This window comes from Cebus imitator, unplaced genomic scaffold (genome assembly GCF_001604975.1).
Source record: "Cebus imitator isolate Cc_AM_T3 unplaced genomic scaffold, Cebus_imitator-1.0 Scaffold38, whole genome shotgun sequence".
Classification (NCBI taxonomy): domain Eukaryota; kingdom Metazoa; phylum Chordata; class Mammalia; order Primates; family Cebidae; genus Cebus; species Cebus imitator.
In genome coordinates, this window is record NW_016107353.1 from 1390165 (window position 1) to 1407903 (window position 17739).

The 17739-nt window shown below is 46.1% G+C and overlaps 1 protein-coding gene across 8 annotated transcripts in view; it reads left to right on the top strand.

Moving 5' to 3' along the window:
* ATP2B4 (ATPase plasma membrane Ca2+ transporting 4) overlaps window positions 1-17486 on the top strand; it is a 116594-nt gene extending 99108 nt beyond the window's left edge. For 5 of the 8 annotated variants that reach the window (XM_017525361.2, XM_017525365.2, XM_017525362.2 and 2 more), the window contains 5 exons: window positions 446-659; window positions 1383-1594; window positions 2733-2840; window positions 6485-6661; window positions 16504-17486. In XM_017525361.2, coding sequence (XP_017380850.1) covers window positions 446-659; window positions 1383-1594; window positions 2733-2840; window positions 6485-6661; window positions 16504-16812 — 1020 coding nt within the window. In that variant the 3' untranslated portion in view covers window positions 16813-17486. Of the gene's footprint in view, window positions 1-445; window positions 660-1382; window positions 1595-2732; window positions 2841-6484; window positions 6662-11000; window positions 11176-16503 lie in introns of all 8 variants that reach the window. The other 3 variants (XM_037737328.1, XM_037737329.1, XM_017525367.2) reach the window with 2 other exon arrangements.
* Window positions 17487-17739: the final 253 nt, after the last annotated feature.

The window sequence follows — 17739 nt, forward strand, 5'->3', positions numbered from 1 at the left end:
GTGGGCTGAGACGGGAGGGATGAGGCAGGAGCTAAGGAACACGGGGTGGAGGGTACAGTGTGTTTACTAAAGAGTAAGGACAGGGCTTCCCCGTGACATTGGGACAGGAGTTAGCTCTACTAAGTCCACTGTCTTCATCTGCTTTTGTGGAATGATGGTAACTTCCGGGCCTTAGCTTAGCACTTATGTGTCAGCTGCTGTGATAAGCATTTATATACACTACCTGTATTCTTCAAAAATGACCTTGCAAAGTAGATAGTATTATCCCCATTTTATGGGTGGGGAACTTAGGGCTCAAGGAAGTTAAGTAACTTTCTCACAGTCACTCAGCTTGGAAGTGGCCAGATTCCAAGTCTAGGTGGGTTGTGGGAGCTGGACCTTCAAAAGGGCAAAGGTGGGCTGGTTTCTGAGGAAAGCTGAAAAGACTGGTGCTTCTTCCCACTAGGATTCCCCATTGAAAGCGGTGCAGATGCTGTGGGTGAATCTAATCATGGACACGTTTGCTTCGCTGGCCCTGGCCACGGAGCCCCCTACGGAATCCCTGTTGAAGCGGCGCCCCTACGGCCGAAATAAGCCTCTGATCTCACGCACTATGATGAAGAACATCTTGGGCCATGCGTTCTATCAGCTCATTGTCATCTTTATCCTTGTCTTTGCAGGTGAGCCACTTTGGGGTGGGGCAGCAGCTGGGGTGCTGGTCGGAGGTGGGGGCAGAGAATGGCCTCAGGAAAGAAGGTAGCCTGAGAGCAAGCGGAGCACAGACCAGGAGTGAGCATAGCTTCACCTCCCAGTGCTTTCTGTATTCCCGCTACACGGCGCATTATGCTACTGTATGTACTCAAGAATTTCACAAGGGAGGCTTTATTACTTCTTTTTTTATAGATGCAAAAAATTAAGCTCAGGTCCCATAATGAATACATAGTTGCACTAAAATTCAAACCTAGGATTTCCTGACTCCAGTGCACATAGTCTTATTACCATGCTGCACTGCATGAAAGCAAGTATCGATGCAGCAAGCTGAGAAAGAAGGTAAAATAAGTCGAGACCAGGGCTAACATTGAAAATGTTTAATAACTAGTAAAACAAAAAATTAGCCAGGCATGGCGATACATGCCTGTAGTCCCAGCTATTCGGGAGGCTGAGGTGGAAGGATCATTTGAGCAGGAAGGTCCAGGCTACAGTGAGCCACGATCAGGTCACTGCACACCAGCTTGGGCAACAGAGTGAGCCCCTATGTCAAAAAAATAAATAACTAGTATAGCTCAGATATTGATCAATTGGAATGGACACCAGGCATAAGGAAGCAATATAGCTGTTCCGACACATTCTGACTCTTAGTTCAGACCACACTCACCATCCAATGCTTCTCCTCTCCCCACTAGGTGAGAAATTCTTTGATATTGATAGTGGGAGGAAGGCACCTCTACATTCACCACCCACCCAGCACTATACAATTGTTTTCAACACCTTCGTGCTGATGCAGCTCTTCAATGAAATCAACTCCCGAAAGATCCATGGAGAGAAGAACGTCTTTTCAGGCATCTACCGCAACGTCATCTTCTGCAGTGTAGTCTTGGGCACGTTCATCTGCCAGGTGAGATTCCATCTGCAGTTGAGGCAGGAGATCTGGGATGATACAGGGCAGAAGCTGGGAGCTGGGATTCCCTAAATACCTAGGAAAAGGAATGAGGGAATTATGGGAACTGGGGCTGTAGGTTGAATACTTTGGGATTCCCAATTTACTTTCTTTTGCATATTGCTCTAGAATTGGAGCCCAGTGTGTCAGGAGCTCCAGTGCAGGGCAGCATGTTGACTGCAAATAAAATAATACTTGTAAAATCCTTTCATTATCTTTCTAAACACACAGAAATTTCACAAAGTGACCAAAAGAAGTGCCGTTCTCTTCTAGCCCTTCTATGGCTCCTGTCAGCCTATATGAAATGTGCATGCACACCTAATATAGACTCTCTCCCTGTCCCTGCCCCTTTGTTTTGAAGGGCTTATGATAAAAAGTGTTGTGCAACTCAGAGAAAGAGAAGTAATGGGAGGGTGTACATATATTACATAGTCAGCCCAGCTTGCACTCCTCCAGTACGAGACTATGAGCTAACCATGTAACAAAAGCGCTCCTGTCCTATCCCTCAGCCAGGTAGCTCTCTTATTTTTCCCCATCTTCAATTCCTTTTTTTTTTCTTCAATTTAATTTTAAAAATAGAGATGGGGTCTCACTCTGTTGTCCAGGCTGGTCTTAAACTCCTAGCCTCAAGCAATCCTCTGCCTCCCAAAATGCTATTATGCCTGGCCTTTTTCTCTTTTTTTGAGACAGATTTTCTCTGTGTGTGTGTCACCCAGGCTGGAGTGCAGCCTCAATCTCCCAGGTTCAAGCAATCCCCCCACCTCACCCTCAGTTCCTGTCTCCATTACTCTACCTTCTTGTCACTAACTGGTTTTAGTCACAAGAAGCCTCCAGCTCCCCTAACTCCTCCAGATCATCTGTTACTCATAGTCATAGTAACTCTGACTGTCTCCCCGCCAGAGTGCTCTATAAAGGCTGTTTGTGTCTGTCTCCCCTTAGAAATTTCCTCTTTTCCCCTCCCTTACAAGCAAATCAGAACTTGCACCCAAGGATCCTGAGGCAGGGGGATGATGTGGCTTTGGGGGCCTTGACTAGAGGGCCAGAGCTGCCTGTTAGTCACTTCCTTGATGGTGGGCTGCCCCTTTCTCTATTCTAGATTTTCATCGTGGAATTTGGGGGTAAACCCTTCAGTTGTACAAGGCTCAGCCTGTCCCAGTGGTTGTGGTGTCTCTTCATTGGAATTGGAGAACTTCTGTGGGGCCAGGTAAGTACCAACACACCCTCCTGATGCATTCTCACAGCCTGCAGACCTCCCCTCCTATACGTGAGATGGAACAAGCAGCTGTGGCGACACCCCCTCCCAGCACCCCATCTTCATCTTCTCCTCTTTCCTCCCACCCCCACTCAAGTTTTTAAGTTCTTGCCATCTCATAGGACCTCAGGGTGGAATGACCTCAGAGGTTTCAGAATTCCTCTCTAACCATGCTTGGAGTTAAAAGTCCCTCAGCTTCTCTGAGACAGGAATTAAACTTTTCAATGGCATTTTGCTACCAAAATAAATAAATAAATAAATAAGGGTCTTAGAAGTAGAAGAGTTTACAAGACAGATGTCTTTATTCTCATGAAGCAGAAACCTGGCTGTGGGCTGCTGGGCTGACATAATTCAGGGCTCCTAGCCTCTTCTGTTTCTTGCCATGGCTTTATCTGGGTGGAATGCTTAATACTTACCTGATATATATTCAGATTTACAAAGTCTCTAGGGTGTGACCTATGTTTCAGAGCATGGATTCTGAGAATGGTTGTCTGGGTTTGAATCCAGCTCTCCTTTATTTTTTTTTCTTCTGTCACCAAGGCTGGAGTGCAGTGGTGTGATCTCAGGTCACTTGCAACCTCTGCCTCCTGGTTCAAGCAATTCTCCTGCCTCAGCCTCCCAAGTAGCTGGGATTACAGGCACCCACCACCAAAACTGGCTAATTTTTGTATTTTTAGTAGAGATGGGGTTTCACCTCGTTGACTAGGTGGGTCTTGAACTCCTGACCTCAGGTGATCCACCCACCTCAGCCTTCCAAAGTGCTGGATTACTCAGCCCTCTTCTTCTTTTTTTTTTTTTTTTTTTGAGATGGAGTCTCGCTCTGTCACCCAGGCTGGAGCACAGTGGCGTGATCCAGTTCACTGCAACATCTGCCTCCTGGGTTCAAGTGATTCTCTTGCCTCAGCCTCTCGAGTAGCTGGGACTACAGATGAGTGCCACCGAGCTGGCTAATTTTTTTGTATTTTTAGTAGAGATGAGGTTTCACAGTGTTAACCAGGATAATCTCGATCTCCTGACTTTGTGATCCGCCCACCTCGCTCTCCCAAAGTGCTAGGATTACAGGCATGAGCCACTATACCTGGCCTTAGCTCTCCTTTTTATAAGCTGAATAATCTTGGGCAAATTACTTAACCACTCTGTGTCCCAGTGACTTCAATTTACGAAAACAAGGTCATTGTTAATTAGTGAATCAGTTACGATACAGAAAAGACTTGGAATAATGTCTAATACCTTGTAAGTACTCAATCAGTGTTAGCTATTAAGGTTATAACAAGGCCGGGTGCGGTGGCTCAAGCCTGTAATCCCAGCACTTTGGGAGGCCGAGGCGGGTGGATCACGAGGTCAAGAGATCGAGACCATCCTGGTCAACATGGTGAAACCCCGTCTCTACTAAAAATACAAAAAATTAGCTGGGCATGGTGGTGCGTGCCTGTAATCCCAGCTACTCAGGAGGCTAGGCAGGAGAATTGCCTGAACCCAGGAGGCGGAGGTTGCGGTGAGCCGAGATCGTGCCATTGCACTCCAGCCTGGGTAACAAGAGCGAAACTCCGTCTCAAAAAAATAAATAAATAAAAAGGTTATAACAGGCTGGGCACAGGGGTTCATGCCTGTAATCCCAGCAGTTTGGGAGGCCGAGGCAGGTGGATCACTTGAGGTTGGGAGTTCGAGACCAGCCTGGCCAACATGGAGAAACCCGTCTCTACTAAAAATACAAAAATTAGCCAGATATGGTGGCACATGCTTGTAATCCCAGCTACCTGGTAGGCCGAGGCAGGAGAATCGCTTGAACCTGGGAGATGGAGGTTGCAGTGAGCTGAGATTGTGCAGCCTGGGCAACAAGAGCGAAACTCCGTCTCAAAAGAAAATATGTTATGATAGTATCATCGAGTCTAATAGTCTCACTTTTTCCTTAATACCATGTTACAAACCTCCCTCATCCTCAGCTCTGGCCTTGGCTATACCTCTCTTTACAGACCCCAGGTCTCTGCAGATAATCCCTTAGTGCACAGCCACCCAGGTAATGGACACTTTGCCCTAAATGCCCTCGAAGAGCCCTTTCTGGAGCTCCTGGCCTTCTCCCCTAAACCTACTAGTTATTTATTTCACACCTAGATGCCTCCCTCATTAATTTATTTTTCTTCGTTTTTTTTTTCTTTAAGAGATGGGGGTCTCGGGCCAGGTGCAGTGACTCACACCTGTAATCCCAGCACTTTGGGAGGCCAAGGCAGGCAGGTCACCTGACGTCAGGAGTTTGAGACCAGCCTGGCTAACATGGTGAAACCCCATCTCTACTAAAAATACAAAAAAAAGTAACCAGGTATGGTGGCACGTGCCTGTAATCCCAGCTCCTTGGGAGGCTGAGGCAGGAGAATTGCTTAAACCTGGTAGGCAGAGGTTGCAGCGAACTGAGATCGCACCACTGCACTCCAGCCTGGGTGACAAGAGCGAGACTTTTGTCTCAAAAAAAAAAAAGAAAAAAAAGATGGGTGGTCTCACTATGTCATGCAGGCTGATCTTGAACTCCTAGCTTCAAGCAATCCTCCTACCTCAGCCTTCCAAAGTGCTGGGATCACAGGTATGAGCCACTGCACTCAGCCCTCCCTAATTAATGTCTATCAAATTCCCTCCACCCTGTTCTATTTGCTGAAGTGTTTTTACCAGTGGGTGCCTAAAGCAGTTTTATGCTTTGGTAAAGCTTGGTTGTGTCACCTGTTGTTTGAAACTCTTCTGGCCCTTGCCTCACATGTGGCCATGTGGCCTTGATGCCAGACAACAGCCTTCCTTCTGTATCACAGCAGCTCTTTCCCACATTCAGAGTCAGAGCTTTGGCATTGTTCTCGTTTCAAAACACGTGGCTCCATATCAGACTGCCCATGCAGTCCCTCTTCCCCATGTGAGCCCTGGCTGCTTTTCATCTTGTCTGGAAAGAACTGACTGACAGCTGCTGAGCTCACCAGGAGATTTACTTTGAATTTCAAGCCCAACGTGCTGCTCCTTGTCTTCTGATAATACTCATGTGTCCCTTCTTCTATGGCCTGCCCCATCCACTTCCTCACCTCAAGCCCAAGAAAACTTTTGGTATCCTTTCACGAGAGTTTGTAACACAGAAACTATATTGCATGTGGCAACTAAGAAAGGGGTCATTCATTTCCAATACCCTTCTCAACCCCTTGCCCATACATATGCAGTATGATCATCTTCTCCCCAGACTGTTTTCCCCCAGGTCCTGGTCTCTGTGCCTTCCTATTGTGTACCATGCAGTATGGTTCTGTTAACCTTAAAAGACAGATCGCAAAATGGAAAAGAAGCAGTGAGACAAAAAGAGGAAAATGGAGTATATGACCAGGCAGATGGCTGGTTGATTACTAGAATATAAGCTCTGTTTTTTGTGTGTCCATAAATACAGAAAACCTTCCTAAGAGCCTGACCGCTTGTGGGCACCTGGAGAATGCTTGCCTGGATCGATTGGTGCTTCTGTCCACTGCTCTTCCAGTGGGAAGGGTATAACCTGCCCAAGGGCCTGGCCCTTGAAGGTTGACTGACAGCAGTTCTCACTGTGATTCTGGTGCCTCCCTCTTCACTGCACTTGTTTTCAGATCATCTCTGCAATACCTACCCGATCCCTGAAGTTCCTGAAGGAGGCTGGGCATGGCACCACCAAAGAGGAGATCACCAAGGATGCCGAGGGGCTGGATGAGATTGACCATGCCGAGATGGAGCTGCGCCGAGGCCAGATCCTCTGGTTCCGGGGCCTGAACCGTATCCAGACTCAGGTACTCTGATAGTGGTCTGTCCTTCCCTTGGGGGAAGAAGCTTCCCATCTTGGAAGGTGGTGGGAGGTGGCCAGCATCTCTTCCCTTCCAAAGGCTCACTACTAATGGGCAGCCCTAGCTCCCCAGCTTCAGGACAAATGGACAAAGAGATCTGTGTGGGGTCCTTTGAGAGCAGAGGAATCAAATGACCTAGACCATGGGACACTATTAGCATAGTACTTTAGCTCTGGGCTGACTCTAAGCCCACCCCCCTACCCTCTGTCAAATGGGCAAGCTTCAGCATAAGGTTTCTTGCAAGCACTAGACCTGACCCCAGGGTGAGAAATGTGCAGTGTTTCCCTATCCTTCAGAAGAAAGGAGTTAGTATCTCTATGCTGACATCCCCAGCATTCACTTAATGTAACCTCCTTACACTGCCATTATGGGAATAGATACCATCTGGAGGGGTCTTTGTAAAAGAAGGTCACCTTGTTATATCTCCCCCACTCAAAGTGTAAGGCCATAGTGGGGAATCTGATGGTTTCATGTATAAAAATGACAATAGTCTCTTGATGTCTGAGCATCTTTTTCAGGATTCAGACTTGCTTCCTGACAAGGAGGAAGCAATAATTTCTTCAAGTCTCTTCCCTTCTTGCAATTTCTGAAATGGGATAGAAGCCGCCCTGCTGCTCTCAAGTCCCCTGCCTATAGCCCCACGATAACTTTTTTTTTCCACTTTCCATGCATCAATTGTAACTACCTTCTCCTGGGTAAATGGGCTGGTCTAGGCATTGATAATTCTGTCTTCCCTTGCTCTCACCCCACTTGCCTTTATTGCTTTCATCCTAAGATTTTCTATCTCAAAAAACTGTAAATTCCAAGATCTCAAGGGTGGTCTCCAGAGAAGAGGTGTATTTCTCTCTGCTGATTGGCTGGAGATCTTCAAAATAAGTTTCATTGTCTAAAACTGGCCTTGCAAATGTTTTAGAAGGTTGCCCAGTCAGCCAGGCGCAGTGGCTCATGCCTATAATCCCAGCACTTTGGGAGGCCAAGGCGGGCCGATCACCTGAGGTCAGGAGTTTGAGACCAGCCTCACCAACATGGAGAAACCCCATCTCTACCTAAAAAAAATACAGAATTAGCCGGGCGTGGTTGCGCATGCCTATAATCCCAGCTACTCAGGAAGCTGAGGCAGGAGAATCGCTTGAACCTGGGAGGCAGAGGTTGCGGTGAGCTGAGATCACGCCATTGCACTCCAGCCTGGGCAGCAAGAGTGAAACTCCATCTGAAAAACAGAAAAAGTTCAGCCCCACCAGTCAGCCCCACCTCCTTAGTGTATTGGAGAGATAAATGAAGTGAATATTCTAAACTACATACCTGGGAGGAACTTACCTCCTACGGGCATGACAACAGATAGAAAAGTGGAAAAGAAGATGGGCGCAGTGGCTCACACCTGTAATCCCAGCACTCTGGGAGACTGAGGCGGGTGGGTCACGAGGTCAGGAGTTTGAGACCAGCCTGGCCAACATGGTGAAACCCCGTCTATACTAAACATACAAAAATTAGTTGGGCATGGTGGTGTGTACCTGTAATCCCAGCTACTCGGGAGCCTGAGGCAGGAGAATCGTTTGAACCCAGCAGGTGGAGGCTGCACTGAGCTAAGATCGAGCCATTGCACTACAGGCTGGGCTACATAGTGAGACTCTGTCTCAGAAACAAGCAAAAAAATTAAAAAATTTAAAAATTTAAAAAACACAAAAAAGAGAAAAGTGGAAAAGAAGGGCTAGGTAGGGAAACACTCGGGTTCCTTTTCCCTCTCTTGAGTTCCTCCCAGAAAGAAAAATTCCAGAAGGACCTGAGCAAAGTGCCTCGTGGCATCCAGAGTCCTCATGCCCACTGAATCCAATTACCCACAGAACCTGGCGCCTTTGGCTCCCATCTCTAAAGCCCCCAGTGTTTTCCTTTGGGTCTGCTCTTTCCAAAATAACCTGTCTTTTCTTTGCTTTGCTTCAGGATCAACTGCCTCTTCTACTACATGATTTCTTTTCTCCTAGCCAAGATTTCCTCAGTCCAGTGCCTCCTTGCGCCTTTCCAGTCTTCTGTCCTAGGAGGCTAAGATGCATGGGTCTTCCTTCCCCTTCATGACCAATTTCCATTCCCTTGACAGTGTACCTCTCTATAAGGTTTATTTGGTTTCACTGCCTACATAGCTTTAGATATACTACCTTTCCCCATTGTTGGAACATGAGGCAGTTGGGCCAGATGGCATTAAAACCTACAGTGAGGCATGTTCAAGATGCTGCAATAACCAAATTCACGGCATCCCACGATGCCCCTGACTCCGGAATCTGATGAGGCTGATAATGCTAATGTGCATCCTGGATCCCTGAGATCCGCTCCCAGCATCAGTCCTTCAGCCTCAGCTGGGTTCGCCCCCTGCCATCTCCAAGTTGATCTTTGCTGTCATTCTTATCACAGTGCTTGGGTGTGGGAGGTGTTGCCCAGCTGTTTTCTAGTCCTGATTGGGATTTCCCCTTTTCCTTGTTCTGGGTTGTTCTTCTAGTCTCCTTTTCCCTTTGGTTTTTGGGGAGCTGAGAGCATCAGAAAGCAGAAGTTTAGGAAACTTAGACTAGAGTTGTGGAGGTTGGAACCTTGTAACTCCAATACGCACTGAAGAAGGTGTCTCCACAGTCCCTCTGTCCATGGAGATGGAACCCCCCCACCCACCCCAAGTGTAAACCCTCTCCTCCTGCAGGTTCAGACTCCTCAGTCCTGGAGAACTGAAACTGAATAATGTGAGGAAGGGGTGGTGTTGCAGCTCAAACTGTGATCTGGATCCAGAAACTAGCCCTAAACAGCTCATGGCTTCTCAGGAAGCTTTATAAAAGAAATGCCTCACTCACATTCTGCCTGCTTTCCCATCTTCCCTCCCGGGAAAAGGAAGTCCAGTTAATAAAATCAGCACCTTTCCTACATTCCTAGTAGATCAACCCTTGGCATTAAGCAGATAAATATTTCTAAAATTATTCTACCAGATTCATGAAGGCTAAAAGGAATTTCTTTTGATTTTGTCCTTGTTATTTAGGGGTCAGGGATAAGGATGGTAGAGTTGATTGAGGCCCTAGATCAGGACCATTGCCAGAAAATGAATGGCATGGCCAGGCGTGGTGGCTGACGCCTGTAATCCCAGCACTTTGGAAGGCCGAGGTGAGCAGATCATGAGGTCAGAAGTTCGAGACCACCCTGGCCAGCATGGTGAAACCCCATCTCTACTAACAATACAAAAACTAGCTGGGTATGCTGTCACGCACCTGTAGCCCCAGCTACTCAGAAGGCCGAGGCAGAATTGCTTCAGCCCGGCAGGTGGAGGTTGCAGTGAGCCGAGATCGAGCCACTGCACTCCAGCCTGGGTGATAGATCGGGACTCCTCAAAAAAAAAAAAAAAGAAAGAAAGAAAAGAAAATGAACGGCGTTAATTGCCTCTGTCTCTGTGGAACAGAGCACTGAAAACCAGATACTACTTGTGTAAGCCACCACCAACAAAAACCTCTTCCTTTCCCTCCCTCAGTCTAATTGCTGAGTTACTGTCAGCATTTCCGCCAGACATTTCAGAATTTCTAATGCATTAATGCATTTAGCAGCATTCTCTATAATGGGCTTGGCCACTGGGTTCTTGAGCTCCATTCTTAGGGACCCTGTCTGCTTCAGCCCAGGGAAGGAATTGATACCCAGGGAAGATACCCAGAGGAGGATGAGCCCAGCAACACTTGGCCCAGGGGCCTTTCCATCATGGCTACCTGTATCTTGGCTACTACACAGCCCCGTCTTTTCTTTAAACACATGAGTTATTTTCCTGGAAAATCTGCAAAAAAATAGGTAGTCAGTTTAATTGATTTAGAGGTTCCTGAGACTTTTCAGTAATATGTAATTTGCCTTCAGAATCTTTAAGTTGTTTGCCTTATTTTTAACAATACAGGTAAAAACAACTAATAAGCTGCCAATGTCTGTCTAGCTTGTAAGGAGTGATGGAGAGGTAAAAGTCCCTTTAAATTTTAAATAGTCTTGGCCCCCTGTACACCTCAGATGCCCACTGTGAATTCAAAGGGAAGAGAAAGCTAGATTATGGCTGGGCTTGGGACTCCACGGCAAATTGTTCCCTAATTGAAGTGTGATATGCAGTAACGTTTTTCCCCTTCTCACCATTGCTGTGCGGGAGGGAAGCTCTCTCTTGCTGTCTCCTGTTCCCTTTTCCCATCTACTTCCATCCCTGCTTCCCCAGCCTTCCATGACCCTCCCTTCCTCTTTCTTCACCCCTCTCTGACTGTGGAGCAAAGCTGTCTCACTCTCTGATTCTTTGCAGATCGACGTAATTAACACATTCCAGACGGGAGCCTCTTTTAAGGGAGTCCTAAGGCGACAGAACATGGGTCAACACCTTGATGTAAAACTTGTTCCTAGTTCATCCTATGTAGCAGTTGAACCAGTCAAATCCCCCACCACTTCTGTTCCTGCTGTTTCATCTCCTCCTATGGGCAGTGAGTGATAGTCTATTATGATGCATGATTTGCTAAATGACCACAAGAGAGCACGTGGCATCCACTTTAACCAACCGTGGTTATCTTTTCCTTTTGGTTTTTCCCTTTGATCTTTTGGCTTAAGGGAAGAAAAGACAAAAATCCCACTCCAAAACCAGCCTGTATGCCCTTGTATTTTATTTTTTTAATGTAGAAAATCTATTAAACCTTAACTCTTTAAAGACAACAATTCTGTTTTCTGATTGTTCCTCTGCATTGCTTGTTTCTTCCTTGAGTTTTGTTTTATTTTGCTTTGCCTTTTTGTCTGTTTGTTGCTTTGCTGGAATATGTTGTTGCTCCTCTCCTCTCCTCCTTCTCCTTTGAGTCCGAACTCTACCTCCTAAGCTTAGATGTGAGGATAGGCCTAATGAAAACCCAGGAACTTTCTTTACATGGGGGCAAAGTTTGGTACCTTTTGAAGAAAGGTAGGAAGGCAGCTAATATGCCTGTGGGTGTGTTTTGACTAATGGACCTGTCATAGTTGAGCCAATATGAAACTTGGTCAAAATAATAGTCCATTTGGCTACCACTGTATTGTTAACTGGCAATTTTAGCATACCAAGTTGTAGCTATAGGTGAAGAAAAGAAGGTAGTTCAGTTCAAATGTATATGGTTGAACATCCACATTATTTTGCTTTCCAGGGATTCTGGTTTAAAAATCAATTAATTCACCGGGCGTGGTGGCCCGTGCCTGTAGTCCCAGCTACTCAGGAGGCTGAGGTGGAAGGATCGCTTGAGCCCAGGAGTTCTGGGCTGTAGTGCGCCATGCCAATCAGGTGTCCACACTAAGTTCGGCATCAATATGGTAACCTCCCGGGAGCGGGGGACCACCAGTTTGCCTAAGGAGGGGTGAACCAGCCAAGGTCGGAAACGGAGCAGGTCAAAACTCCCATGCTGATCAGTAGTGGGATCATGCCTGTGAATAGCTACTGCACTCCAGCCTGGGCAACATAGCGAGACCCCATCTCTTAAAATAAATTAAAAAATTTTAAAAAATTGATTAATTGATATCAAGGTAGGAGAAATATACAAAAGAGTCAAAATAATGTTTTTTTCTTCATTTACTAAACTTTTTTGAGGAGTTTCTGAAGAGGAGTCCCTTTTATTTTGCTTCTCCTTTCCTCTAGTTTGATTGTTTCACCAACAGCAAGCTCTTATTTTGCATATAAAGTTTTAGGAACCCCTTTCTCAGCAAGACTTTCAATTGCAATGTTATCAGTCCACAACCTAAGATCTGGTGTTCCCATTGGTAGGTTCTTGGGTTCTTGCTAATGCTCATGCCCTCCTATTCCTGCTTATTTTCCCGTCCCCAAACGGGACTCACGGAGGAGAGAAAAAGTAGCTAGTTCTCTGCTGATAATGTGGGAAGAAGTTTATCTGTGTTGAATATAATGTGGGTTTCAAAATCTGAGTGTTCAGTCTGTTCCTTCCTCCCCATTCCCAGCCTCATCCCCCATCTCTGGGAAGGGGCTGAAGAAAGAACAGTGGCCTTGTCTGTGGTTCACATGATCGTGGACTGTGTGGGTTGACCAGACTTAGATTTGTTTTGTCTTTTTAGCCGAACTGTTCTGATATGAGGAATGGGGGTGGGGCTTGATAGAGATGCATACGATTTCTTTAGGTCAAAAAACAGGCAAGAACGAACTAAGTAAGCCTTGCCCTGCAAACATCCAGGAACCTCTCACAGCAGTCCTTTCATACTTAATTCCTTTTTTCCTTAAAGTTCTGTCATCCCCTTCTAACTAGCTTCTGTTCTGTTTTAATTACTCCTTTCTGGTAGGAAATATTATTTGCAGATGTCCTGATGGTTTGATGGTGGAAGGAGACTAAGCAGAAGACTGAGCCCATTGGGATCTTGTAGAGGACCTGGTAGAGGGTATGCTCCAAACCCTCAAAGGCTAGAAGATCAGAGGAGAGACAGGCCACACCTGCTCTTTCTCCAGCTGTGCCTTTTTAGTTGGAGCTCCTAGAAGTTATAGCCATACCTTTTAAAACCCTCTTTCCCGTTCCAGAGCTCCAAATAAATTCAACTGTTTGTCCTACCTTCATTAGATAGATCTCTAAGATTTCCCTGCATAGGGAGGCCCTAATCCTCTTCTCCTGGTTTCTGAAAAGAGCAGAAAACAGAATATTCTGGCTGAGGAAATGGGGTCTTCACCTACCCACTCGTTGAGCTGCAGAGAGTAGCCCTTAGCACTCATACCCAGTCTACTGAGTCATGAAAAGAGTTGTCCTTCAACCAGCCACTTCCACCTGTAGGCCAGAGCCCCAGAAGAGATATTTCCCCAAGGTTTTGAGAAATGATGACCAGGGAGGGAAGGGTTAACTGGCTGTGTGGTGAGTGCACAAAACTTTCCCTGCACCTGCTTCACTAGCCCTGACTGCTCATCCACGAGGCCTCATGCTCCAGGAAGGGAAGAGGCCAGCCCTGGGTGGATTGGTGGTGAAATAGTGTGTGGTTATTCATCAGCATGTGTTCTCTGAGGCCAGTGCTGGAGTTGAGGCATCCTGGCACAGCCCCATGCCCTCTCCTCCCTTACCCTTCTCTCCCTCTCTCCACCCACCAAGCCAGCTGGTGCTCCCTAGCTCTCTGACCCCTCTTCACGTGAGCTTCCCTTACAGGTGGCTGGTTTCCCTTTAGATTCCAGAAGTCCTGCAGTCTAGCTGGATGACTGTTTCTTAATCCCTAAAAGATGTTTCCCATATTTTTTCCATCTACCCATCCCCAATTCACTTTTATCTCCCTCATTGTTTACCCCAACAGGTGAGAGGAAAAGCCAACAAACAGGGCTCCAGACACGCACTCCAACCCCAATTGTTAAAAATTTATTTTCTATAAGTGGACTTCACATGTAATTGTTTCAATAAAGTATTCAATTAAATGGAAGCAGGAAGTTGAAAATCACTGATATTGAAGATGATATACTGGTGGCTAAAGGCACCTACCCTCCTGTAATATTCAGTTTAGATCTTGAGAGCACATGAAAAATGTGGGCTATGTTATCACTCCTGACAGTGATGACCCTGATGGAGTGGGATGACTTTGGACTCAAACCTTGGCCATTGTATCTGTACCAGGGCCAAGGGAGAAGGCACTGGGTTTGGACTCACTTAATCCAAATTGCCTTGCTCTGAGATTTTATGTAGATCAATGAAAACTTGAGACTTCCTGAAGACCAGATGGAGCTTCCATTCCATCTGATCTCACCTAGATCTGGAGCAAAGGCAACATGACAGGTAAAATTCACACATCAGATGGTCAAATAGGAATCAGATAAGAAAAATGTGTTCCTCACTATCTGTTCAGCATGGTGAGTGTGTGCCTATGCTTCCTGATTCTTCTTTTTTATTATTATTATTTTTTTTTTTTTAAAGATGGGGTTTCACCATGTTGGTCAGCCTGGTCTTGAACTCCCGACCTCAGGTGATCCGCCCGCCTTGGCCTCCAAAGTGCTTGGATTACAGGCGTGAGCCACCACGCCCGGCCCTCCTGATTCTTCTTAGCTGAGGGGTTGAGCTGATACTATTGACTGGCAAGGAGTCCTTTGCCTACTGAGCTTTGAGCACCCTCAGACCTGGGTGGGTCTGCAGGCTGTAGCAGAGTGGGGCAAGATAAGGAAAGCCTTAGCCAGTAGAGACACATTCTCCTCCAGAGAAGAGGGACCAACAGTATTGATAGTGAGCCTGCTTTGAGTAGCATTTATGAAGGTTCTGTATGGTGGTAGGAAGCACTGGAACAGCGATCCAACCCGTTTATTTGGCTGACTCGTTGTATGCTCTGCTGTGTCCAAGTTCTTGTGTCTTCTCCTGGAATATACTTTTTGCTTAAACGGCAGAGGAATGAAACAGGTACCCTACCCCCACCTTCATCACTCCTACCCCTCTAACCTCAACAGTTTCCCCTGCATTACTCCCATTTCTTTTCTGTGGGAAGATTTTTTGGACAAGACTAGGATCAGCCACCTTCCAACAACTAAAACTGTCCTGCAACAATTTACCTTTCCCCTGGCCCCTCTCTCCAACCTCTCAGAGTTCCAGACCTCTCCCTCTATCCCAATCCTAACAACCCCGATTCTAAGCCACAACTCAGAGAGACCTACAGTTCAGAAAAGCAGATCTGCCAAAATTGTTGGTGCCTGCAGACAAACAAAAGCTGTTCACAAGAATCAATTATGTCGATTTTCTTCTTCATGACTCTGAACTGACCAAATCCCTTCCTTTTTGTGCAGTAGGGCAGAGACTTTGACATTGGGCAATGCATTTCCCTTTGCCCAGTAAAATGGCATGTGGTTTCCTTTCCTTCATCCTCTTCATCCACCCTATCAGAAATGCCACTTGTTTGTATCACTGCCTCCTGGATTAGGTTTCTCTCCCTGGTCCCTTTCATTCCCTTCTCCACATAAGATCATGCTCCTCTTCACAATTTGGAAACAGCTGGAGAAAGCAGCATGATTGGGCACAGTTGCTGTGCATGAGAGACATGAACATGCATTGAGAGTCAGGTCTTTTCTCAATAGGCAGGAGGAAGTCATCTTTTGACGCCTGTATTTTATCCACTTCGGCTGAAGGAGTGAAGTTCTGTGTTATTTGCGGGGAGGGGACACAGTGGTGGTTGTGGGATGTAAAAATATGCATGTTTCCTGGCTGAGTGGGCAAATTATTAAATTGAAGAGTGTTAATTTTCTGCATGCTGCTGACACAAATGAAGATCGGTTTGTCTGCCTGGCTGCAAAGTTATTCATGGTCACGTGTCACCAAACGTGTATTATGTGCACATTGGTGTATGCTGGCTCTTTGAGGTCTTTAAACAGATAACTAAACCTCAATGCATAATTTTTCCATTCCACATTCACAAAATGTTTGGCCTCAACACAGAAATCCACATGTCTGAATCGTTTTTTAAGTTTGGCTGTTAATTTGCATCTAGTTCCCATGTCCTTGCCCTCCATCTAAAAGAACTAATGAAACTTCTTGTCTTCTGTTTCGTTTTAAAAGTAGATTGTTTGGGAATGCTAACCTTGCTTTGGGTTTTCTACTTTTTTTAATGCAGCTTTCAAAACATCCTAGTTGTTTGCCATCACTCACCCCAGCCACCCCACTGCTTGAAAGTTGAGCCATGTGATGTTTCTGGTGGCCCATGATCTCCTCTGACTGTTTGGTTTTGGTTGTTGAGCAGTCATGTTTTATAGTTTGGGTTTCGTTTCTGTCCTAAAGCCACCATCTCCTTGTTCTGCCGGCCAATTCTCACCTCGCTGTTTTCTCATTCTCCTTTTCCTTTCCCTGGTGTAGATCAAAGTGGTCAAAGCGTTCCATAGTTCTCTCCACGAAAGCATTCAGAAACCCTACAGCCAAAACTCCATCCACAACTTCATGACCCACCCTGAATTTGCCATAGATGAGGAGTTGCCACGAACACCACTCCTGGATGAGGAAGAGGAAGAAAATCCTGACAAGGCTTCTAACTTTGGGACTAGGGTGCTCCTGTTGGATGGTGAGGTCACTCCATATGCCAACACAAACAACAACGCGGTGGATTGCAACCAAGCGCAGATCTCCCACGCAGACAGCCCTCTACAGAGCCTAGAGACATCAGTGTGAATTTTCTTTCTCTGACTCTCATCCCTATTTTCCCTATTTTCTTTTTCGTCTGTCCCATCTATAAGGTGATGATGGGACTTTTCATTGTCATGTCACCTGCTGTGTTAACAGCAGTATGTGTGAACCCCCACCTGACCATGAAGAGGCAAGAGCACAGACCTACAAGGATTTCAACTTAAGCTTGACTTGGGGTTTGTAGCAGGACCCAGTCAAACCCCAGGCAGGTAATGGTAGAATCTGCTCCTTGGTAGTCAGTTGTCATTTGTAAAGAAATGATGACAATCCTCTTGACATCACCCACCCACCTTCTCCCCTGATGTTCATCTCCTGAATTCTGGATTTTGTCCTTTAAGTCTGTGCCATTTATAAGCTAAGTTAAGGGTTCAGAGGGAGACAAATATCCCCAAGTGGACTACATTGAGACAGAGATGGAATATATAAAATCAGCCAGTAGTGTGCTTGTTTTTCAATTTTTCCCATTTTGAAAACTTACACCTACAGGCCTAGAAGCCTCTAACTCTTTCTGCCCTTCCAGTCAAACTTCTCCAAGGTTCTTTTGCTCTTTTGTCTTCCCTTTCCTTCCTTTTTTTTTTTTGTTATAGTGATTAGGAAAATGGAAAGGATATGTGTGAATTGAGTAAACTTTGATCCTTTTCCCTTTTGCCCAAAACAACCCTTGACTTTGTTCTAGAATCCAACCAGTTTCTTTGTTAAAAGGGTCCTTTTGAAGCAATTAAGCGCTGGTAAGAATATTTCCCTGTTGTTGGGCCGGGCGCGGTGGCTCACGCCTGTAATCCCAGCACTTTGGGAGGCTGAGGCGGGTGGATCACGAGGTCAAGAGATCGAGACCATCCTGGTCAACATGGTGAAACCCCGTCTCTACTAAAAATACAAAAATTAGCTGGGCGTGGTGGCGCACGCCTGTAG